Source organism: Lepeophtheirus salmonis, chromosome 3 (assembly GCF_016086655.4).
Source record: "Lepeophtheirus salmonis chromosome 3, UVic_Lsal_1.4, whole genome shotgun sequence".
In the NCBI taxonomy this organism is placed as follows: domain Eukaryota; kingdom Metazoa; phylum Arthropoda; class Copepoda; order Siphonostomatoida; family Caligidae; genus Lepeophtheirus; species Lepeophtheirus salmonis.
This window is the reverse complement of record NC_052133.2, coordinates 45,683,910-45,705,497: the sequence shown is the minus strand read 5'-3', so window position 1 is coordinate 45,705,497 and position 21,588 is coordinate 45,683,910. Positions and strand designations below refer to the sequence as shown.

Genomic DNA, 21,588 nt, shown 5'->3' with positions numbered 1-21,588 from the left:
AAAAATGAATAATAAAATACAAATAACAGTTCATTATCGTTCGTAACATCGTTCATTAAGTTTCGAGGCAAACTAATTAAAACTCAATATTTTAGCGAAATTCAACTTTATTCATCGACAGTCTCCTTCATGCATGATGCAACTGCACCAATGATCATCTAACTTCTCGATACCTTTTTTATGGAATGATGGATCTTTAAATCAAAATAGGCCTCAGTTTCGGCGATGAATGCTTTATCGGAGTGAAATCTTTTTCCGATAAGCTTTCTTTCTAGGTCGGCAAGCATCCAGTAACCGATGGGAACAAATTTGGACTTTGTGGTGGGTGGGGAAGCAAGTCAAAGTGTAATTCGTACAATTTTACCATTGTCCTCATCGATTTGTGGCACGGGGATGAAAACAAATATTTTTTTTCCTCGCCATGGGGTCGTTTGGCTACAATTTCTCTCTTCAAATGATTCAACAACGCTATATAATATTCACTGTTGATATTTTTACCTTTCGGAAGATGACTGATGAATATTATTCAACGCAAATTTCAAAAAATTGATGCCATGACAATTCCAGCCGCCGTTTCGATCCACTCTTACTGGTTTGTTTCAATTCAGTAGACTGATGATTGAACTCTCGATCCATGTTTCGTCCATAGTGACATACAGACGCAATACTTCTGGTTTATTGCTGCGAAACAGCGCCAAACAACGCTTTGAGTCCTCGACACGTTGCAGTTTTTGGTCGACTGTGAGCAAACGCGGCACCCACTTCGAAAATACCTCTTTCGTACCTAATTTTTCATGCATTATTGTAAACACTCTGCCATTTCATATCTTTAGGATGTCAGCTATCTCGTGCACCTTCATTTTACTCTCGAAAAAAACCATTTTGTTGACTTTTTGTATGGTTTCGGGAAAAACAGCAAAATTTGGCCGACCAGAGCGTTCAGCATCATCGGTGTATCTTCGGCTACATTTAAACTCAGCAAACCAACGTTCCATAGTCACTTTCGAAAGATCAGTTTTTTGATAACACTTATCAAGCCAAACTTTTGTCCATCAAGAAGCAGTGATATTTCAACAAACAAATTTGGTTTGAATCCATTTTTTACAAACACCAGAAGAAGCGTCACTTTAAGCACTATAACTTGTAAACAAATTGTCCGATTGTCATAAAAATTCGATATGTTTAGTTTGAAGGCTGGTACTACGTAAAAAAATATAGTCTTGGCAATAGTGGTGCCATTTGTGAGAAAGCCTCGGGACTTATTCAACGATGTATGAATTTAGATGTAGATGTACTATTTTCCTTACAGTAATACTATTTAATTATATATATTTTTTTTTATTATAGAAGTAATTCATTTTTTGCCCAAAGTAATATAACAGGTAGCTGATATAAACAAGGATCTTAATTTAGTATTATTATAGGTGCCGCTCCCGCTTTCTCCTCAACAAATCTTCATCAGTGTTACTCCACGTCATTCGTGAGGAATCCCACTTTATAATTAGTTGTTCCATCCTCAAGAGCTTCATAAAATTAAAAAATACACTGTTTAAGCTGTAACGCCATACAAAAAGTATCGCACTCCTCTATGGCAATATTTTTTTACAACTGTACCTAAGATAATATATACGTACATATATCTCTATATGTGTTTGTTCAACCATGATATAGAAAGATTGGATTTGCCAAACTTGATGAGGCAAACTAATTCTTGATTTGTTTCAATATTTTTTTCATTTATAATAATGCATTTTCAATCAATGTACTTGACATTCCTTGCATGTACCTTTTCTGATCCTAATCAAAAAATGTTTTTTTTGTTAAATACATCTTATTTAGTAGTATTTTTAAATGTCATAAATATAGTTTCACATATATTGTACGTGTAATCATTTAGTTACAATGTTTTAGAACTAAGTTTATTAAAAAAAAAAAAAAAGCAATTGAAATATGGCACAAATTACATGATCTTAAATGAAAAATAGTTTTCTTTTACTTTAGTTTCTACATTTATTTTTCATTTTTGCAAGTAAATACAAAATATTGCACGAATACTTGATCTTATATGAGAGATATTTTTTAAATATGTAATTTCTGCATTAAATTTCTAGTTTTGTATGCAAATACTGAGTAAGACCGTTATTCAACAACGAGTGCATGTGCAGGTACGATGTCGTTTGTTGTTTTGGCGAATAGTCAAAAGTTTTTTGACGTCAGTATATAAAAAAATGGCGTGGATCAAATAAGTATTTATGCCACAATCGTGGAAAAGACAGAGTTTCCTTGTTGCAATCCGTGCTGGACGAGACAATGTTGAAATTGCAAACTTCTTAAAACTGAACTGATTCTTTGTCTGGAGAGTTAGGAAGAAACTGGAAGATTCTGCAGGTGATTATGACTCTGATCCAGACCACACTGTAAAAAAAAAGTTAACCTGGTTTTCATAATTTTTTGTGTGACTTTGTTGGACACAGGCCTTCAAGCCTAGGACGAATACCGGAATTTGTCAAAGGATACTTTCATCAAGAGCGCTCCCGTTTTCGAGATCGACTCGAGGCAGTTATGGACTCCAAAAGCGATTATTTTGAATAATATATATTTGTTTTTAATTTATGTCTCTTTTGGTATTGGATTTTATGATTAGTTTAGGAGAAAATTTATTTGAAAAAATCGTATCCGTTGCTAAATAGAGGTTGCATATAGTATATTAATAAATGTACTAAAAATCCCAATTTGTATAGTAATTTTTTCATAATAAAATTAATATATGTGCAAAATGTTATATTTTATGTATGAAAATAAGATTGTTAATCATTTTTGTGGAACAAACATCAAGTTTAATGCGGCATGTATGTTATGTATTTTAAATGCCTCAAGATGTGTTACACCATCTACAAAACATTAGAGTTATATAAAAATGACCTGTGCTTATTGAGATGGGTACAAGGATCCCAAAATTTTGGTGTGTCATCTTACATACTTAAGAACGCGTTCGAATCGAACATAAAAACTGTTCCATGACGTCATCTTAGACATCAACTAGTGGGATCCTCTACTAGCTAAAATCCAAAAAGTGTAAAAAAAGAGATCATTTATTAGCTTTAACTTAAGGGGTCTGGAGGAAAATAGTTTTTGTATAATTACGGAGGAGATTCTTTTTAGCGTTTGATCTAAAAATAAAGATTATACTCCTAAAACGAAGGCTCTAGAGAATGTATTACTAAGTATAAGGTTGACTATCAAAGAATATAACTATAGAATAACTCATATTTACGGAGGAAAATAGGATTTTGGTCTTATTATTATACAGTGGCGTCGCTAGCAACTTTTTTTTTTTTTTGAGGGGGGCTTGGACCCCTAAAAGCTTATGAATCCCCCCCCCCCATTTTTTAAAATCATTTATTATGTATATTTATAAGTCTGTTGTTGATGTTATCACACATGGAATCCAATGTGGTCCAACAGATCAGTATGACATTTTGCAAGTAGACATATAACATAACCAAGCATGGTTCTACGATTTTTTTAAGGCCCTCCCAGGTCATTCAGAACCTTCTTTTGACCAAAATAGAATCTCCTTATCTCTCTCTCTGTCTCTCCCCTCTTCTCTTCACTCTTTCTCTCTCTGTGTCTTTCTATATCCCTCTCTCTATCTTTGTTTATATTACCTTCTATTCAGCTCTGCAACATAATCACATTCTGTTAGTATATATATAAACTAAGATTATTTTAATCAGTAATTATATAACGGTGTCGATAATTTTTGTGAGTTATTTTCTGAGTTGACTGGAATTGTTATGATAATTGATATGTCTTTTTTCTATTTTTTATTCATTTATTATTTTATGCAGATTTAGTTTATGAGAGTCTAATGTCTAAAAAAAAAGTGTCCAAAAAATTTATTCCATGAAGTAATTATTTTTTATTTTTTTAATAGAAATTGACATAAAATATTATGGTTTTTTGAAGAAAAAATTTCTTTAAAATATCATTTCAGCTGGTTTTTAACATACGTATATAAATTTTTGAAAAAGTGCAAACAATAAACTTTTATTTAAAAAATAATGTTCCTACCATTTTTCTTATAGAGCAGAATTTCCAATTTAATTTCAATTTTTTCATTCAAGGCGTTTTCAATCTTCTCTTTACCTTCAGTCTTTGTATTGGCTCCATACAAAAACTTACAGGCACATCCTTTTTGCATTATATGGGCCCTGGTGTGCCCACTGAGCTCAACAAATCCATCTGAGCAGTAAACAATGGGAAATGATGGAGGAACCTGCGCATTCCCCAATACAAAATTGCTATCTGAAAAAACAAAATGATCATAAATACAAATAATAAGGATTATAGTATAATTAATCAGATTGAACAACTTTTAAATCTGTATAATTTGTATATATGAGGGAATACAAAATCATTCTGGAATAATATAAATCTGAACAATTTGAATTTTAAACTTCAACTACCTAGATATAATTTATTAATTAACTATATAATTTCTACAAAATTAATATAATAAATAGATGTATGTCTGAGCTCTCTTAATCATCAGCTCTTAGCGGCAATGATGGCTTTCATGTGGTGGCGGAAGGCATAGCACCTACTGTAGATATAGTCCTCTGTCATTGTGTCCCATTGCTGGCTGACAGTAATATTAATGACCCTGTTGTTTGAATGACGGACATTGAAGGTATTCCCTTCGAAATGCACTCAAAAGGTGTAGTCGAGGTGTTGTCATCAGGGGTTTAGGGTGAGCCAAAAGTGTCAAAAAGAGTTCAAAAGAGTGTTGTGCCGGATAATTTCTTTTATTGCTGGTGTCAAAAGTGGCCTATCCATCCCCACAAGGCTCTTTCCACCCACTTTTTAGATAGCTCTCTGGACAGTCTCGTGTAAAACCCCGATATCTCTGTCATTGGCCCTCATGGACTTAAGGGGATTGGACTGGCTGTTTTTTTTATCTCCTCCAGGTCCAGTTTTGCCTTTATGACAGAGTTATTCTTCTAATCCAACGTTTTGGACTTGCTGACGGCGTAGACGGTGTTCCTGGAGACGCCCAATTGCTTGGAGTGCACGAATGGAAATTCGTCGATCACGTTCAAGTGTCATTTTCTCGATTTGTACGTAAGCTAAAGATATCATGTATTTTTTTCTTTGTAATTAATTGGTTATGGTTCAATATATCAAAATATGAATTAATTTAAATAACTCAACCGTAATTAATTATTGAATTACTAAATATTCAGATTTAAATAGAACATCCAGTATTCTCCAACAAATGATCGTCCATTTTTATCAACATATTATTATTATTAACGCATTGTAGGCGCTATAAATTGCATCTAATGTAGCGAAAATTATTTGTCACATGAAAATAATAAGAAATGAACAAATTTGATTAGAATGGTCGTATAGAAATATCAAAAATCCAATACAGGTTCTAAATAAAAGCAACATGCTAAATTATATTAATCCTTCATTTGTGAAATGGGATATTATACACCCTGGGATTCATAAATCAGATTATGTGCAATTCATTATTGATCTTGATAATGCCTTCTTTCAGATTTATTCGTATATATAGTCATCTTTTAATCGAAGTTTAGTGAATTTAATTAACTGTTTGCTTAAGAGGTGTCCTTTAGTGTTTCTTTTTGATATCTTGTATCATTTTTTTTCAATGTGAAGAAATATAATATTGTAGATATTATTCTATATAATACATGGAATAGTATCAAATACTCATGGGTACTAATTTGATTCCCAAAATGTGCATAAAGTAATGAATATTTCATAGAAATTATTATCAAAAATAACATTAATATTTTTACTTTGATAATAACAAGTAATATGTCGGTGACAGCCCAAACTAATATTGTTAATATTATTTGAAAATAAGGATTTATTTTTTCTAGATAACTAATTTCATGCAAGTCTTTTTTTGTATTTTAATTAATATTTATGATTACAAAATGGATGGAATAGTTAAAAAAATGACATAATATTTTTATGTAGTATAAATAATATTATCGTTCAAATGTTGATCATGTAATTAAATAGTCTTATTTTGGGGTTTATAGTCTAGCCAATTCAATCATCGCGTTGTACAAATGATGTTCACTAACGAATGGTTAACTCAAGCCGCAAATTTGAATACAACGCCCATTATTTACTCAACCAACTCTATGAAATATTGGGTTGTTTGTATATATAAAGTACATAAACATATTGGGCTTGTCTTCTTTCTTTAATTTTTGTTCAATATTGTTATTATGTTGACACCACAAATAAACAGTGTGAGGACTCAAAGATTAGATAATTTTAAAAGCCGATTTTACTTCTACATATTTTTATTTTGTGCCATTTTTTTAAGCAAAAGTTGGTAATTGAACTATTTTCTACACATTTTATTCTATATGTTTCCCTTCATTCAGAATGATGGCTTCAATACGGGGACAAACAGACACATACCTGGTAATATTTCTTTCCATGTATAAGAAGGGCACTTTTTAATTCAATTTTATTTTTCGAAGGGACGTCTACTCAAATATGAAATATTTTTTTGAGAGGTTAAATTAAATTATTTTTTTCTTCAAGTTATTATCTAAATAGTGATATACTCTAATATTCATTGACCTCTCCCGTGGTATGTGCCTTTTTTTTACTAGCTGGCTATGAATATTATGTTCTATTGAGTATCCATAATGAATTATGGGCCATTTTTTTTTTGAAGTATAGGTTGATAGATCCAATGAAGATTTTTATGTAATATACAACTAAAGTAAGAATGCTACTAGCAATAAAAATATTTCTCTAATGAGGCAAGACTTCATTGTGTACACATGGTAATACCTAATTATTAGTGATGGGACAATGAATCATCATCAGGAAAAAAATGTTAAATTTACAATTCCAATTCTTATTTATTAGTGGTATTCAACTATTTTTTTCTATGTTATGAAAAAAAAATAGCCCCCAATAAAGGAATTTTTGCTTTTACTAGAAAATTAAATATATTAATTTTTTTTTTTTTTGAAATTTTTCTCCAAAAAATTTATTATTTAAATTTTTTTCCAAAAAATTTTACACTAGAAATTTAACTTTTGAAATCTTTATCCAAAAAATTTACTTTTTTGTTAACAATTCTTAATTTAGGCAATTGTTATACTAAAAACTTAATTTTTAGTGAACAGCTATAGATTTTTGAATTTTTTATCACAAAATATTCCAAAAATTATCTCCCCCCCCCAAAAAAAAAACAAAACCTGTGGATGCCTCTGATAGTAAAATGGTATTTTTCAAAAAATTTTAAAATATTAAAGAATCAAGAATCGGACTCGGCATCATGAATTTTTACTAGAATTGTATCGAACTCGATTTTTTTTTTGGAATCGTCCCATCACTATTAATTAAGCATTTCTAATGATTCAGTAACTTAAATAAATTATTTAGTCTTTAATTGCTAAAAAAACTTTAAATAATCTCTAAACATTATATATGTAATTAATATATTCATACTAATCTCCAACTAAGAGCGTAATTGCAAAGAAATCCTTATTATTAATGTTTTAAAATAGGGGAGTCATTTAAAGAAATTACTCTCATTACAAGACTCATTCTGTGGTTTTGTAAAAATAATTGATAAAAAAAAATTAGATATACTAAAAAGGGATTAAGTTTTTTCTTTCTTCAATAAAAAAAACTATTTTATTATAATAATGTACAGAGTGAGGACCCAAAACGTGTAGTTGTTTTTAATTACGTTTGATCCCCATTACTTTTGTATTAGAGGGCTTTCTTACGCAATCAAACGACAAGTAAAACAGAAATCAATAAATTTTGTTTTTATCCTGGGTCTCTATAAGTATACTAATATCAGAGCAACAACAAAAAAACTGCCATAGTTTCAGAGACGAAAAGTCTCCGAAGATCACTGATATATCCATCTGGACTGCTTACAACATCAAAAAGTCAATTACATTCTTATATAACCAAAGTAAAACTAAAAATTCTAAAGTAACAAGATGGGCGACTTCTGCCCTGTCTCTATGCTGCTCTTCTCCAGCCCAAGCTGCCATCATGACAGTGTGGTACGTCGGACTCAGCCTCATTCAAAGCTACCAATCCGTTCGCTGGCGTGTCGAGTATGTTATTGATTGTGAAGGAGGAGTTATTGGAGAAAAAGAATAGATTAACTAAGGATGACTTAACATCCAGATAAACTATACACTTTTAAAATCACACAACCTCTCATTATACATATTACTGTTTTGATTCAATAAATTATTTTATTTCATCGCTTATGTGAAACATTAATTACTTAATATAAAGTAATCTATAGATAAAAAAAGTTTTTTCAAGGGACGTTCTTTTTCAATACAAGTAAAATATGATGAATTTCGAAGGAACTGATGATATTATAACTATGTCATGGATACTCACTCAAAAATGTAATCCTTTGATGAGAATCAATAAGAGGTTCTTCTTTTATACTCACTAATAAAAGGGATATGGTATTAGAAGTTACATAGAATAATAGAAAAATCTATATAAAAAATAACTCTTTCTTTGACAGAATTGAATCATTCTTAATAATTTCGTTTTGAGCACTCCTTCAAGTTTCACCCCCAAAAATGAAATTTTATGACAAAATATTTCCTCTTCCCACAGATCCAAGATTAATGACTCAAATCGCAAACGCGAATATTCGATGAATGATGGGATAAGTCCTTGTTTGTGCGTTCATGATTCATCAGTTTTTAACAAATATTAATTCTTAAATTTTACAATTATTATTTAATGAATAACTATTTATTTGCAAGACTCTAATAACAAGGTAAGTTTCTATTCAGATGTTAAGTTTTTGAATATAGTTTTTTAAACATATTACAAATTAGTTTTAAGTTCTCTTCTCTTGATCCCACAACAATCTCGTCTTCCGTAATTTAGTCAATCTACTGCAAATTTTGTGTCCCACTCTGTATTCAATCTCCAAAAAAGAATAAAGTAATCTGAAACTTTGCCTTACATACAGTGGGTGAGGTAAAATCGTGGACTTTTTGACAAAAAACAAATAGGGTAAACTTTTATAAGAATTAAAAAAGGAGTTAAACATTGAGGCTTTATCGCAACCTTTTAATTGATATATCTTTCTATTATTCAAAATAATTTTCTTTGGCTGCTACTATGGCCTAACTGCCATTGTCGAGGGGGGAACGGTATGAGAAAGAGGATGGCTAAAACGACGTAAGGGGTTCAACGATTTCTGGCTTCTTTTGAGCCGGTTGTTGAGGACGTCGTATGTAACAGTTCTTCCCCAAATTATTCACATACCTCATTACAGGCGAATCACTGAGATTGAAAGTATTGTCATGCTGACCCCTCGAATTGGCCGGACTTCTGGTGATCGCAGTGTTCACGTCCTCCATGATTCAGATTTACCAAGCTAAGGGGCCTCTTAATGCTACAACTGGAAGGCACCATGTTTTTAATCTTGACCTTCATAGTCTCCTACAAACTCAATTAGATGTGGAGAAAATAAGACACAATTAGGCTTTTCTATGCTAACAGCTGTTGATTTGTGAAAGTTTTATTTTTTATAGTTAATTAACAGGAATAGTCTTTGGTTTTTAATATCGCACCCAATATTTTAAAATATTGACTCTAAATTAATCGAGATTGATTGAAAGTAAAGTACAGGTTTTTACCTCGCACACTATAATATAAGATATGTTTCCATCTCACAAACGGAAAAGGAAGGCAACGTAAACCTTTCTCTCGAAGAATTTCTTATAAAAAGTTATTTATGAATGTTTCATGGGTAGTTTCTGCGTATTATTTTGTATTAAATTAATATGTTGCACGTAAAGAGGCCACAAGTGCTGTCTTAGACTCATAACTTTTGTATTTGGGTATATTAAGACAGTAAACTATAAATATGGAAAAAAATGGACAAATATCAAATATTTGTTTCTGGACATTAAATTAACTATATATTGATTTCTGTGACTTTCTTACATGTTTGATTATAAATTTTTTTATATTTATGTTTGTATTGTATGTAAAATCAAAAGTAGATATTATTTGAAACAAAAATATGGTCTAAATATAGCAATGTATAACATGACTACACTTTTTTTATCTCGTAAATCAATAAATATCATAGACTATACATATATTGTCAAATAAAGCGTTTTGTCTGATGTCATGGATTGTACAGGATTGATTTGATTAATCTGGACTGTTTTAAGAACGTATTTAAAACAACATGTAGAGAAAATATTCCTCTAAGTATATAATTAACGATATACAAGATATAACAATTAAGTCCGGTGCTTTTGATCTATCTACTTTAAATAAACATAAAATGATCATTTTTATGATTTAGTCAAAAAATAAAAACTGAGTAGCAGATACAATCATTGAGAATATATATCACTCATTGTAAGTTCCGTTGCCCTCAATAACGGCCTCAATTCGAGTCCTGACCCATATGCAGTATCTAGAAACTAGAGCCCAATCTAAATTCTTGCATTCTAGGAGGACGAAGTCGATCAGTGTCTCTGTTGACCTTTGACTCAAGGTAGTTCTAGGTAAAATAATCCCTTGGACTCCGGTGAAAGGAGCTAAGAGACCCAATATCCTTGTATAAATCGTCGTAGCAATGCTCATGGAACCAACCCTGAGTCGTTTTGGAGGTGTGGCGGGGGAAAGTCCTATTATCATATCCATGGATGGTCTCCACTGAGATAAATATTAATATCCGGATCGTTGTTCACCAATATCATCATAAAATTGCACTTGATTTCTGCCTCTGAAAATCAATTGGCTTGAAATCTTCTTAATTAAGAGTGGAAAAAGTGAACTCGAATATAATTATTCGATTCGATTATCTTAAGGTAGAGCAATCCTTCACCTGATACAAGCTCAAAAAACTTAAAGGCGTTTACCACATCTGCAAAAAAGATGGAATCCTACGGGCACAGACACTGCTTTCAATGATAATAAGGGTCATGATAAAGACTGGAAACTTTGTTTTGAACATAAAATCTCTCAAATCACCTAATTTTCAGATTTCCAGTGATCTTTCTGAAAATCTTTTCACTATCTAGTTCATCTCATGACGAAAGAAAATTATTTTTCCTAGATGAAACTTGATTTGTTCGATAATGTTTTTACATTATATATATATATATTTTTGTAAGGGTTCATATTTATGTATTAACAAATGGTTTTGGTGATAGTTAAATGGTCTTAATTGCGTCTTTTGGTCAGAATACTTATATCATTCCAGAACTTTGCCTGATGGATCAGTTTAGGTCAGGTACATATGTAGATGGGAGTCCCCTTGTTGTCACATCTTAGCTTGTGGACTTTTCACACATCAGGATCATCCTTTCCAGCAATTGTAGATATCATAAACTGTACTCTAGAACTAACAAAGACATTTCTTATTGCACTAGGACTACTGTATGTGAAGTGGCATAGTGGGGCTGTACACCCCCCCCAAATCAAGAAATATTTATTTCTACGACGAAATATAGGTTAAAAAAATATGATTTTTATATTTTTCAAAAAAATATAACCCCCCCCAAAAAAAAAAAAAAATCTGCAGATGCCCCTGCCTGTCCTAGTTACTGTTTTGTGGTCCCTATTTTAGACTGAACACTGCAGTCCTGTCCAGTTCATTCCTGCATTTAAGTCCTAAAACTTATAAAGGTCTGTCCTTGATGACGTTATTCAATTTTCTTTTTTTTAATCTGTTCTAGTACTACCAGCCCAAAGAACCGACGTTCTTAAGGACGGTTCAATGATGTTTTGCTCTAGGAATTTTCCTCTTGGTAAGTATTGCCCTGATATATATATTTGTCGCAAAATATATCTTGTCACATATAATTTTAGCTTTATAATTGGTCTCTCTCCACTTGAACTCATTTGTAATACATTTTTGCATTCATTAGCGTAAAATAAGCACATTTAATTCTATTTTAATATATTTGAAAAACAAGAATTTTCCACCTTTTTATGAAGACTTCGAACCGACTGTTTTATACCTTATGAATTTAAACTTTAATGGAAAGTACTTATTATTCTCAATTCGTACCATTTACTTTTTTCTAATCACAACATAACCACAATTATACCGGGTGGTCCATTGAAATCTGAACCCTTAATTATTCAATAATTAGTGAAGGTTGATTCATTGAAATTATTATATAGTTTGATATATTAAAACATAAACAATTAGTAACAATACTAAGCAAATCTGAGTTCTCTAGCTTACTTACAAGTCGAGAAAATGGCACTTGAATGGGATCACCGAATTTCCATTCACGTACTCAATGCAGTTGGGCGTCTCCAGGAACACCGAGTCCGAAAACGTTGGAGAAGAAGAAGGGCTCTGTAAAAAAAAAGCCAAAAAACAAAGAAAGAAACCTATCTCCTGTAGAGACTTCCACCGCCGCCTGGAACCCATCAATTCTGTCAAGGGCGGCTACATTAATAATTAAAAGATCTCAAACACACATCTATTTATATATTTTTTAAATGACATTCCAGTTTTAATTCATAAATTATTTCTTATTGAAGTTTAAAATTTAAAACACTTGGTAATAATGTTTCACTATAATAAAAAAAGTTAGTTCGAACTCATAAAAAAAAGATACCACATTCATGTTCGATATTTTATTTTCCGAGTCCAATACACAACATGAGCTTATTCAACCATTGTATTGACATTTACACTGATTTCTTATAATTTATGTATTCTCAAATACCTAACCTAAAAACATTCTTTCTACTTGCTCTAGATTAAGCATTTAATAAGTTTTAAGATTGTCTGAATTTGTCTTTTGATATCATACGGCTTTTGAAACTAGCTTTGCACTTCTCTTAGTCCAGATTTTACGTTCCATAATGACCAACTATTTTTTAATGTACGGTTTTTGAGATAATAAGTATTTTATTATGATTTGTCATTAAATAAATAAATGTTGTTAAGAAATAAAAAAGTTCCCTTTTTTATTATTTATACAAAACCTACATCTTTGATAACATTTTTTCAAGTCTTCCATAGGAAAAGTCATATAAATTAATGTCAAATTTTTCTTTTTTAACTTCTTTCACGTAACATTGAATCCAAATAGTTAGAATACATATTCCTTATATTTTAAATTAATTAAATAATTCTAAAATCCCTTTTTGATACTTTAATTCAACATTCAACATTTATTTCCATGTTTGTAAAAAATGGTATAAATCAGGATAAAATCTTGATTGCCCCTACAACTATTCATTAAAATTTTTTTCCCATCCCACAAAGTAAAATTTAGACTATGAGGAGCAGGAACGTTGCTAGCTTTCGTCATTTGGGGGAGGGGGGAAATTATCATCACCATTAAATAACTTATTTAAACAAATATATATGAACATGTATAAGAAGTTTGTACAAGTTGTAATATGAATAAGCAGACCAAGTTACAACTAAAAATGAGAATAATAATTATAAAATAAGGGACTGGCAGTACTTGGGATGGGAATAATGCAATGATAGAATCTTCCATGGATGATTGACATAAAAATAGTTTCATCTTTGCCTCTTTGGATACAAAACACCGAAATATAAGTATTCCGTGTCACATTATCAAGTTCAATTGCCCAGAGTTATATACCAGATAAATGCATGATAATAATATAATTTTAATTGATCCAAATGAAATGACAGTTTCAATGTTTGCAATTTGATTGGCCAATGCCGTAATTAAATTATCCATTTTGTGACCAAGAAATGGTAACTTGTTTATAAAAGTTGCAGTCGTACATACTTTGCAACTGGTACCCAACATAAAATATACATGATAAAAAGAACAGAGGGTGGATTATGCCCCCCCTATGAAGGGCTAGCGATGCCACTGATAAGGAGCATAAAAATAGTTTCCAAAAATTTAGAATTTTATTTTATGATGAAAACTTTGTTCGTCCTTTGTTTTGCCGTGAATCCTATCCAAAAGTTATGTCGAAAATTTTAGTAATTAATTAGCAAAAGACTTAATTTAAAATACGACAACATTTCGAAAGCAATGTTCAATTTTTTTTTTTGTGAAAAATAAGTATTTAACAGAAATTTTAAGAGTATAGGTTAATGTGTAACCAAAATTGAATATAAAGTAAATTATGCTATATGTTAAGTACAGTGTCCCAAAAGGTTATGAAGATTAAAGTCAACTACATACATTCGATAGTTTTGGAGTCCAATAAAAAAAAGTCTATATATACATATAAAACTCAATTCTAGGGTTAGTTAAATATTACGAATAGAGTAGTATAAAATATGACTTATCCGTGTGTAAAAATAAATTAAATCAAAAAATGACATGGTAACCCTGACAATTTGAATAACTTTTAGGAGAAGAGCAAATTAAATTATCTGCGAGCAGCAATAAGAGCAAGAAAATAAACAAAAAATCTAATCATTATCGAGCAAAGCCATTGACAGGAATTACATACTCCGATGTCGATCTTTAATTATCTTATAAGTCTTAAGGGACTTACACTTATTTGTATGAAGGGATGCCAAAACGCATAAAAAATATATTAAGCTTAAAGGTATTGGGAACTAAATAATGTTTTTCGCCAAAAAGAATCACTTGTTTAGGTTATTTATTTCATGATTTTTTTTTTAAACCACCACCATCAATTTTTGTACATACTGTAAGTAGATAAAAATCTCGCACGCGTAAAGGTTATATTTTACACAATTCAAATTATGGGAAAAGGTTCAAATAGAAAAGTTATAAGTTATGCATTGGTTTGGAAATTAGCCACCAGGACATTATTGTTATCTAACCATATTTTTTGTTCTCAGGCTAGGATCTGACTAAAATATTCAAATGATCCGAATTCAATTTGCAGGTCACCAGTTGGGCAGTCTTGGTATTTTCTTTATTTTTTACTCCTTATCTACTAGATTCCTGGAAAGTCAATTGTGCAATTTGACTTTAAATGTAAAAATGAATCAATTTCTTAAGATGTACTTTTAGTATGCTTACAAAATGACACTAATTTGTGTTATATACCTCAATTAGTTATAAATTTATGTTCGATTATACATTTTTATAGTTTTCTCTGTCCTTTACCTGACAAACAAACAAACACACCGAGGCGAAAACATAACCTCTATTCAACTTTGGAATTAATATAAAAGACATAAAAATCATTGTCAATTTTTGTGATAGTCATGTAACTCCGTGATATAAAAGCAATAAAGAGAAATATTCTATATTAACTTAATTAAATTTATATTTATACATGAATTATTTATTTTCTGAATAGATAAAAGCGTCAGGAAAAGACATTGAGGTGACATTATTTACGTTTGAACATATATTTGAAAACAGTCATGGAAAATCATTATAAAAAATATTTTAATTAAAACTTACGGGTTCCATCAAACCTTGTAGCAATTGTATCAAGGAAGTTATTCTGAGGAGCCAAGAGTCCTTTTCGAACTGGCATGGTTGAATCTTCCTTTTAAAGGGAAGGACTGTTATTCAACGGATCTGCATCCTTTACCACGTTGGACTTGATTCCTTTGCCAATCAAAATGAACCATCTCTTTAAAGCTTCATTTCTGAAAAAGTGGAATAAATTAAACATAGACATATTTAAAAAGAGTTAGTTTTCTCTTTTTAACAAAAATATACTAAATTGGGAGGTAATATTGACGAGTATCATATTAAATTTGACGTTGTATTAAATATCGTCGTACTTTAAAAAAAATATTGAGTTGTGTTTTTACATCTATCGGATGTGTCACAATTATATAAAATAGTAGGTATTTAAAAAAAAATAATCTTATAAATTTACATTCTCTATCTATCGAAGGAATGGGCAGCTTCTCAGATAATTATATGGAAGAATACACCTTATTTTAATTTAAACAACACGATCAACACTAGTCGCCAAAATCTGAACAAAAACCTTTCTTTTAAGAGCCTCCGAGACCATTGTGTGCTTGAAAAAATTACTACTGATATGGAGCTCTCATATCACCATGACTTAAAACACAACTCTACTTTTGATACATGCAATTTTTTGGGCAATATAATTTCTGTTTTTGAGTATGCTAAGGAAATACTCATTGATTTTATATCTGATTACAAGCATGATAAATGTTCGAAAATGAAAAATTGTACATTCCTTGAAGATAAAGGATGGCAGGATATGTAAGGCTCCATTCTTGATAACAGCAAATATTTTAAAGTTTCCAAGCCCTTGCAAAGACTGTGGATGAATCTATAATAATAGTATCCATGCTTTTGTTGATTAGGGATGCATTCTTTTTGGTGTCTCTTCTCGAATGACTAAGATATCTCAAGAAAAAAATTGCAATAAACGCATTCCTTAGTAACTATAAATTACTGAATACTTCGTTAATTCTCTTACTGATACAAATTGTCAATGCTTTATGGTACACTGCACTTTTATTCAGGATCGGTTCGTCCGATATAGCATCGTAGAATTATGCCTCAATTTTTATTGATTACTTCCCACATACTCGTATCTCGTTGCAACATGAAATATCTCTACAATTAATAATTCATCATTATAAAAAGTACATTAATGAATGATATTTTCTATTAGAGTATGTTTTATTCTAATCTGTTGGTTTATTTTATTGTATTATTTTATGTTTTATTTATTTAAGTTGTTCGACAACCATTTCACTTAAATTTTGTTATAAATAATGAGGATGTATTAGAGGGTGTAAATTTTAAACTACAAAGGTTGATTATGTTTTTATATAAACGCAAATATTCTTTATATAAAACCTTGATGATAAGAAAAAAAAGTCCCTCGTCAAAAAATTGAGCAGCATGATTACTATTAAACAGTGTTACACAATAGGGGAATTTCTATCCAAAATTAGATCACTCCCCTCTTAAAGATGGAACTTGGAAATATCAGTCATAATATTTAATTTTCATCTCTTGCGTTTGAAGCAAAAATGTGGCAATCAAAACAGCGCTTTTTGACAGTTGAACTCGAGATATCCATTATTTAATCCACATTTTCAACAATTGGTCTTCCACAACGTGGTGTATCTTTGACATCAAAATTACCGGAACAATATCAGAACCAAAAGCACTATTCATATTTTCAGCCGCTTGGCTTGCGTTTTCGAAAAACTGTCAATATGTTGTATTTTTGTTTGAACAGCAGTTAATTTTTCTAATTTTGTCTAAAAAAAATAATATTTGTCAACAGCCGTAAATTTTTGAATTTAGAAAGGTTTTAATTCAATCTTCTCTCTCATTACACTGTAGGGCTGGTACGTTACGAAGTTGTACTGCAGTCTGGCTTGGTACGTTTTTACCTTCGTTACGGTACGACGGTATGATATACAAATATAATCACATATTAAATATTTTGATGATATAAAATTATTAGATTTAGATAATGAGGGAAGACTGCTTATGAGTTATGCTTATAGATTAAAATCTATATCAAGAAAAAATTGAAAAACTACATTAATTCTTTAAAAAAAAAAAAAATACCGTCCCCATCCACATACTGTCGCGGTTCCTACCGAACCGGGGGTTAAGCATACTTTCCCAGCCCCACAACACCCTTAATGCTCTTTTTAACGCCTTTCAAAGACTTACTGTCCCAAAATATTTGAGATATTGTCTTTAATTGATTGCAATCCCCACAATGTGATCGGGTTCATTAAAATTCCCCCCAGTAAAGAAGACCCCTCACAATATCTGATATTTCAAATACATTTCTGTTGAATTGACAAATGTATCCGAAATTGTCTTGAGATATTGGGTACGCTTCCATTTTTCAATGCTGCACTACAAAATTTGTTGCTCATATCATGTTTAGTGCAGATCAACCTCATAATAGTGATGTTATATGAACTCATTTGCCTTGTAATCGGTTTGAGTGTGTAGTTGAGAAGTAAAATTTTGATCATAATTAACAATGGGTGAGTATTCTGTGTTTTTATAACCTTGTCCCCCGTTTGCAATCCAACATATGTCTTTAATTTTTTATTTTGAAAAACTCACTTTCACCCTTAAAATATGAACATAGACCATAGTCTACACAAACTTCTAGGCATATAGCTTTATGTAGTAAGCAGTACAATAGGAACATACCATAGGCTATGATAAAATGTTCTAAATATTTATTAAAAGAGTTCCTCTTGGCATCTTATTACAAAGGAAAAAATGGTATAATAATGCTAAGGAAGTATTAAATAACCAAGAAAATAGTAATAAAAAGAATATTAACAACATGCTTTTTGTCTTTTACCTGAAAGCCATGAAGCAAAACATAGTTTTACTTCAGTAATAAAGGCCATTCATGAACTAAAATAAACTTCTATATTACTTTCTAATCGTTATCTCGATTAAAATCGTTCGCCGTATTCACTTGAACAATGAAGAGGACTAATATCAGGAGCGTCTGTAGGGGGTGGCCTGGAGGGGGTGTATCCTCCCCCAATTTTTTTTTTTTTTGCTTTTTACTAGAAAATTTAGTATTTGAATTTTTTTTCAAAAAAATTATCATTTGAAATTTAATTTTTCCAATTCTTTTTTCTCACTTTTTTTTCGATAATTAGCTATGAATTTTTTGAAATTTTTCTCCATAAAAATTAAGATTTGAAATATAACTTTTGAATTGTTTTTCTAAAAAATTCAAACTTTGAAAATATTATTTTTAATGATCAGCAGATAATTTTTAAATTTTTTTTTCCAAAAACTCAATATTTGAAATTAATTATTTTAATATTTGATATTAAATTTCTTAATATTACAAACTTAATTTTTAAAATTAAAAAAAAAAAAAAAATTAGTTTTTGGATATAAAATAAAAAAAACTGACTCCACAACTCAGACTCCAACACACAATTGCACAATACTATATTAATACCATATTATAAGTATTATTAAGTCATTTGAGTGTAAAGGCTAAAATATAGATTTAATTCATAGGTATTGTTAGTTATTAGCTATGTAAATAGTTGCACCAGGTATAAATATAATATTTAACGTAATAAACAACAAATGAAATGGATCAAAAGTTATATGATTTATATCTATTGCTAGTTCATTCATAAGTTTATGAATATAATTTAAATACTCTTAATCGAAGAATGGGAATACTCACAACCTCTCATTTCTCTTAAAACACAAAATCTGTGGAGAATACCTACTTCAAGCTAATTAGACAATTCGATACATTATCAATTTTAATAGTGCTTGACAAGCTTATCACGTATCTGCTATTAGTTTTTTTCAGATCAAATTTGTTTTTAAGAATATTTATTCTTTTGGAACCAACTTTTGAGCATAAAAAAAATCAATAATTCAAATAAAAGTTAGTTTTATTTTTGCAAAATGTTATATTAATTTCTAATATGTGACTTCTCTTTCCAAATTTTTTTCTAATTGTCTGGGTAATCACTACGCAAATTTTTGTTGGGTGGATTATTTCTATAATTTAGTAACTCATGTTGGACATATTTAGGTTTTTTAAAAGTTCGATTTGATTTTTGACAAGATGTCACTTCAAATTTCATGCTTAACAATATTTTGTATCAGATCTTAAAACTTATGGTTAATGAAATTTGTACAAATGAGCTATTTAAATTCACAACATTTATAATTTAGGTGCTTTTTACTCTTTGATTTTAATTTCTAATTCTATGAGATTTAGAAAAAAATCCTGGGTTAAATAGCCAATAACCCAAAAAGAGTCAATATCCTAGAATTATTATTTAGTTAGTCTAGAGCAGGGATTTCCAACACATGGCTGGCGGGCTGCATTGTGGCCTGTAACTGCTTAGGTGCAGCCAACGACTCATTTTCACTTCAAGTATTAAATATTACATATATTTTTTAAATTTTTTTCAAAAAATTCAAACAAAAAAAATCCGGCAGATGCCCTTGAAGAAGGTTGTCAAATTGCTATTTCTTTAAGTAGTTTGGCTTTAAATAATTAGATTTGGACTAAATTTAAAATAAATATGTATTTTATAGTTTTTTTTATGTAGCCATTTTTCATGAAATTTGATTTATAAGATTCTGTGGGGCATTAAAATACTTCAAATGCCAATGTATTCCATTTTATATCAAAGTTGGAGATGCCTTTTTTTTTACTTAACAGTGAGGTCTTTATTTATAAACTTATTGACTATCCATAAAGGAGGATAATGAAAAAAATGTGTAAATGCGTGAAGTGTATTATTGTACATTTTCTCAAAGTCTTTGCATGGCGTAAAATATATAATGACAAATCAATGGATATCTGTTATTGTATTCTGTATTCTTCCTATCCTGAATTCCCTTCATTGACAAAGTATTTTCTTCTCCCAAGATACTGGTATATCTAGCTATGATATACCTTTTTTAAATAGTTCCTGGTTCTGCAAACTTCACAATCGCATAATGAAGTTTCAGATACCATGCCATAGACTTAGTTGAGTTTTTGATGTTCCCTGAAGATCAAAAAAGAATCTTCCACAATTGAAATAGGAATCGAGTTTTAAATAGTGAAGAGTAAGAGTGCTTTCAAACAGGGCAATACTCTCATGCTTCTCATGTCTTGGAAGTTTTTTGAAAAAGGGTTGTCTGTATCGTTTCTGTTGGATGATATCAATAGTACTATTATTGACAAATCTTGGAGTTCTGGACGAAAAAATTCTTTGTACGGCTGCCCATTCTCTAGTTATTGTACTGATGGAATAATTGAGCATTAGAAAAGAGAACATAAGAATGCCATAGATTGACAATTTTGAAAAAGACACTTTTTTATTCTAATTGAGGCCTTTTATTGATTTCAAGAAATAACTTCACATACATCATTAGAAGAATATCTGCCCATAATAATAATTTGATTTTTAATAATTATTTTTTGTGGATTTCATTGTCAATCAAAATGTATTTTCTTCACAAAAAATATTAACATAAATCATATGTAAAGTATGTCCCCAATCTATTAATAATATTTTCGTCGTGCAAATAAAATTATCTCAATATAACTTACTGTTTTTATGGACTTTTTCGGAAAATCCAAATAAATATGAATAGATTTTACAATTAAAAGGAAATGTTTATGTCAAAAACCATGAATTAAATACTTTACAAACTTAAGATAAGTAAGGCTTGTGCATAGATAAATCTTAGAGTGCTCTCAAATTAGCCGTCCCCAAAACATCAAATTTTATTAGTAGGTAGAAAAAAAAAAGATTTTATATTCAAAATGAATTCTGAAACTTCTAAAATTCAATCTTTTTATATTCAAAATTATAAATACCCACTCTTTTCATACTCCAAGCAACAATTTTTATTTTGTAGGTGCAACAAAAGCTCTATCAATACCATATTATTTCTCTAAAATTAAAAAAGAAAGAAATATATTTGTATCCTACATTGTACTAAAATAATTTACGTCTGTGTCTCATATTCGTTCAGCTTAGAAAAAAATGTATGATATAAACGTATTTATTTCAAATCGGAGACAGATATACACTTGAAAAAATTATTCAGAATTCTAAGTTACGTACATAATGCTATGATT

General features: G+C 30.1%; 1 protein-coding gene across 1 annotated transcript in view; it reads right to left on the bottom strand.

Moving 5' to 3' along the window:
• Elk (Eag-like K[+] channel) overlaps positions 1–21,588 on the bottom strand; it is a 136,892-nt gene that overhangs the window by 40,951 nt on the left and 74,353 nt on the right. Inside the window, exons 2-3 of the mRNA XM_040709401.2 lie at positions 15,438–15,628; positions 4,075–4,308 (exon numbers count right to left, since the gene is read on the bottom strand). Of these exons, the coding sequence (XP_040565335.1) occupies positions 4,075–4,308; positions 15,438–15,513 (310 nt within the window). The 5' untranslated portion in view covers positions 15,514–15,628. The remainder of the gene's footprint in view (positions 1–4,074; positions 4,309–15,437; positions 15,629–21,588) is intronic.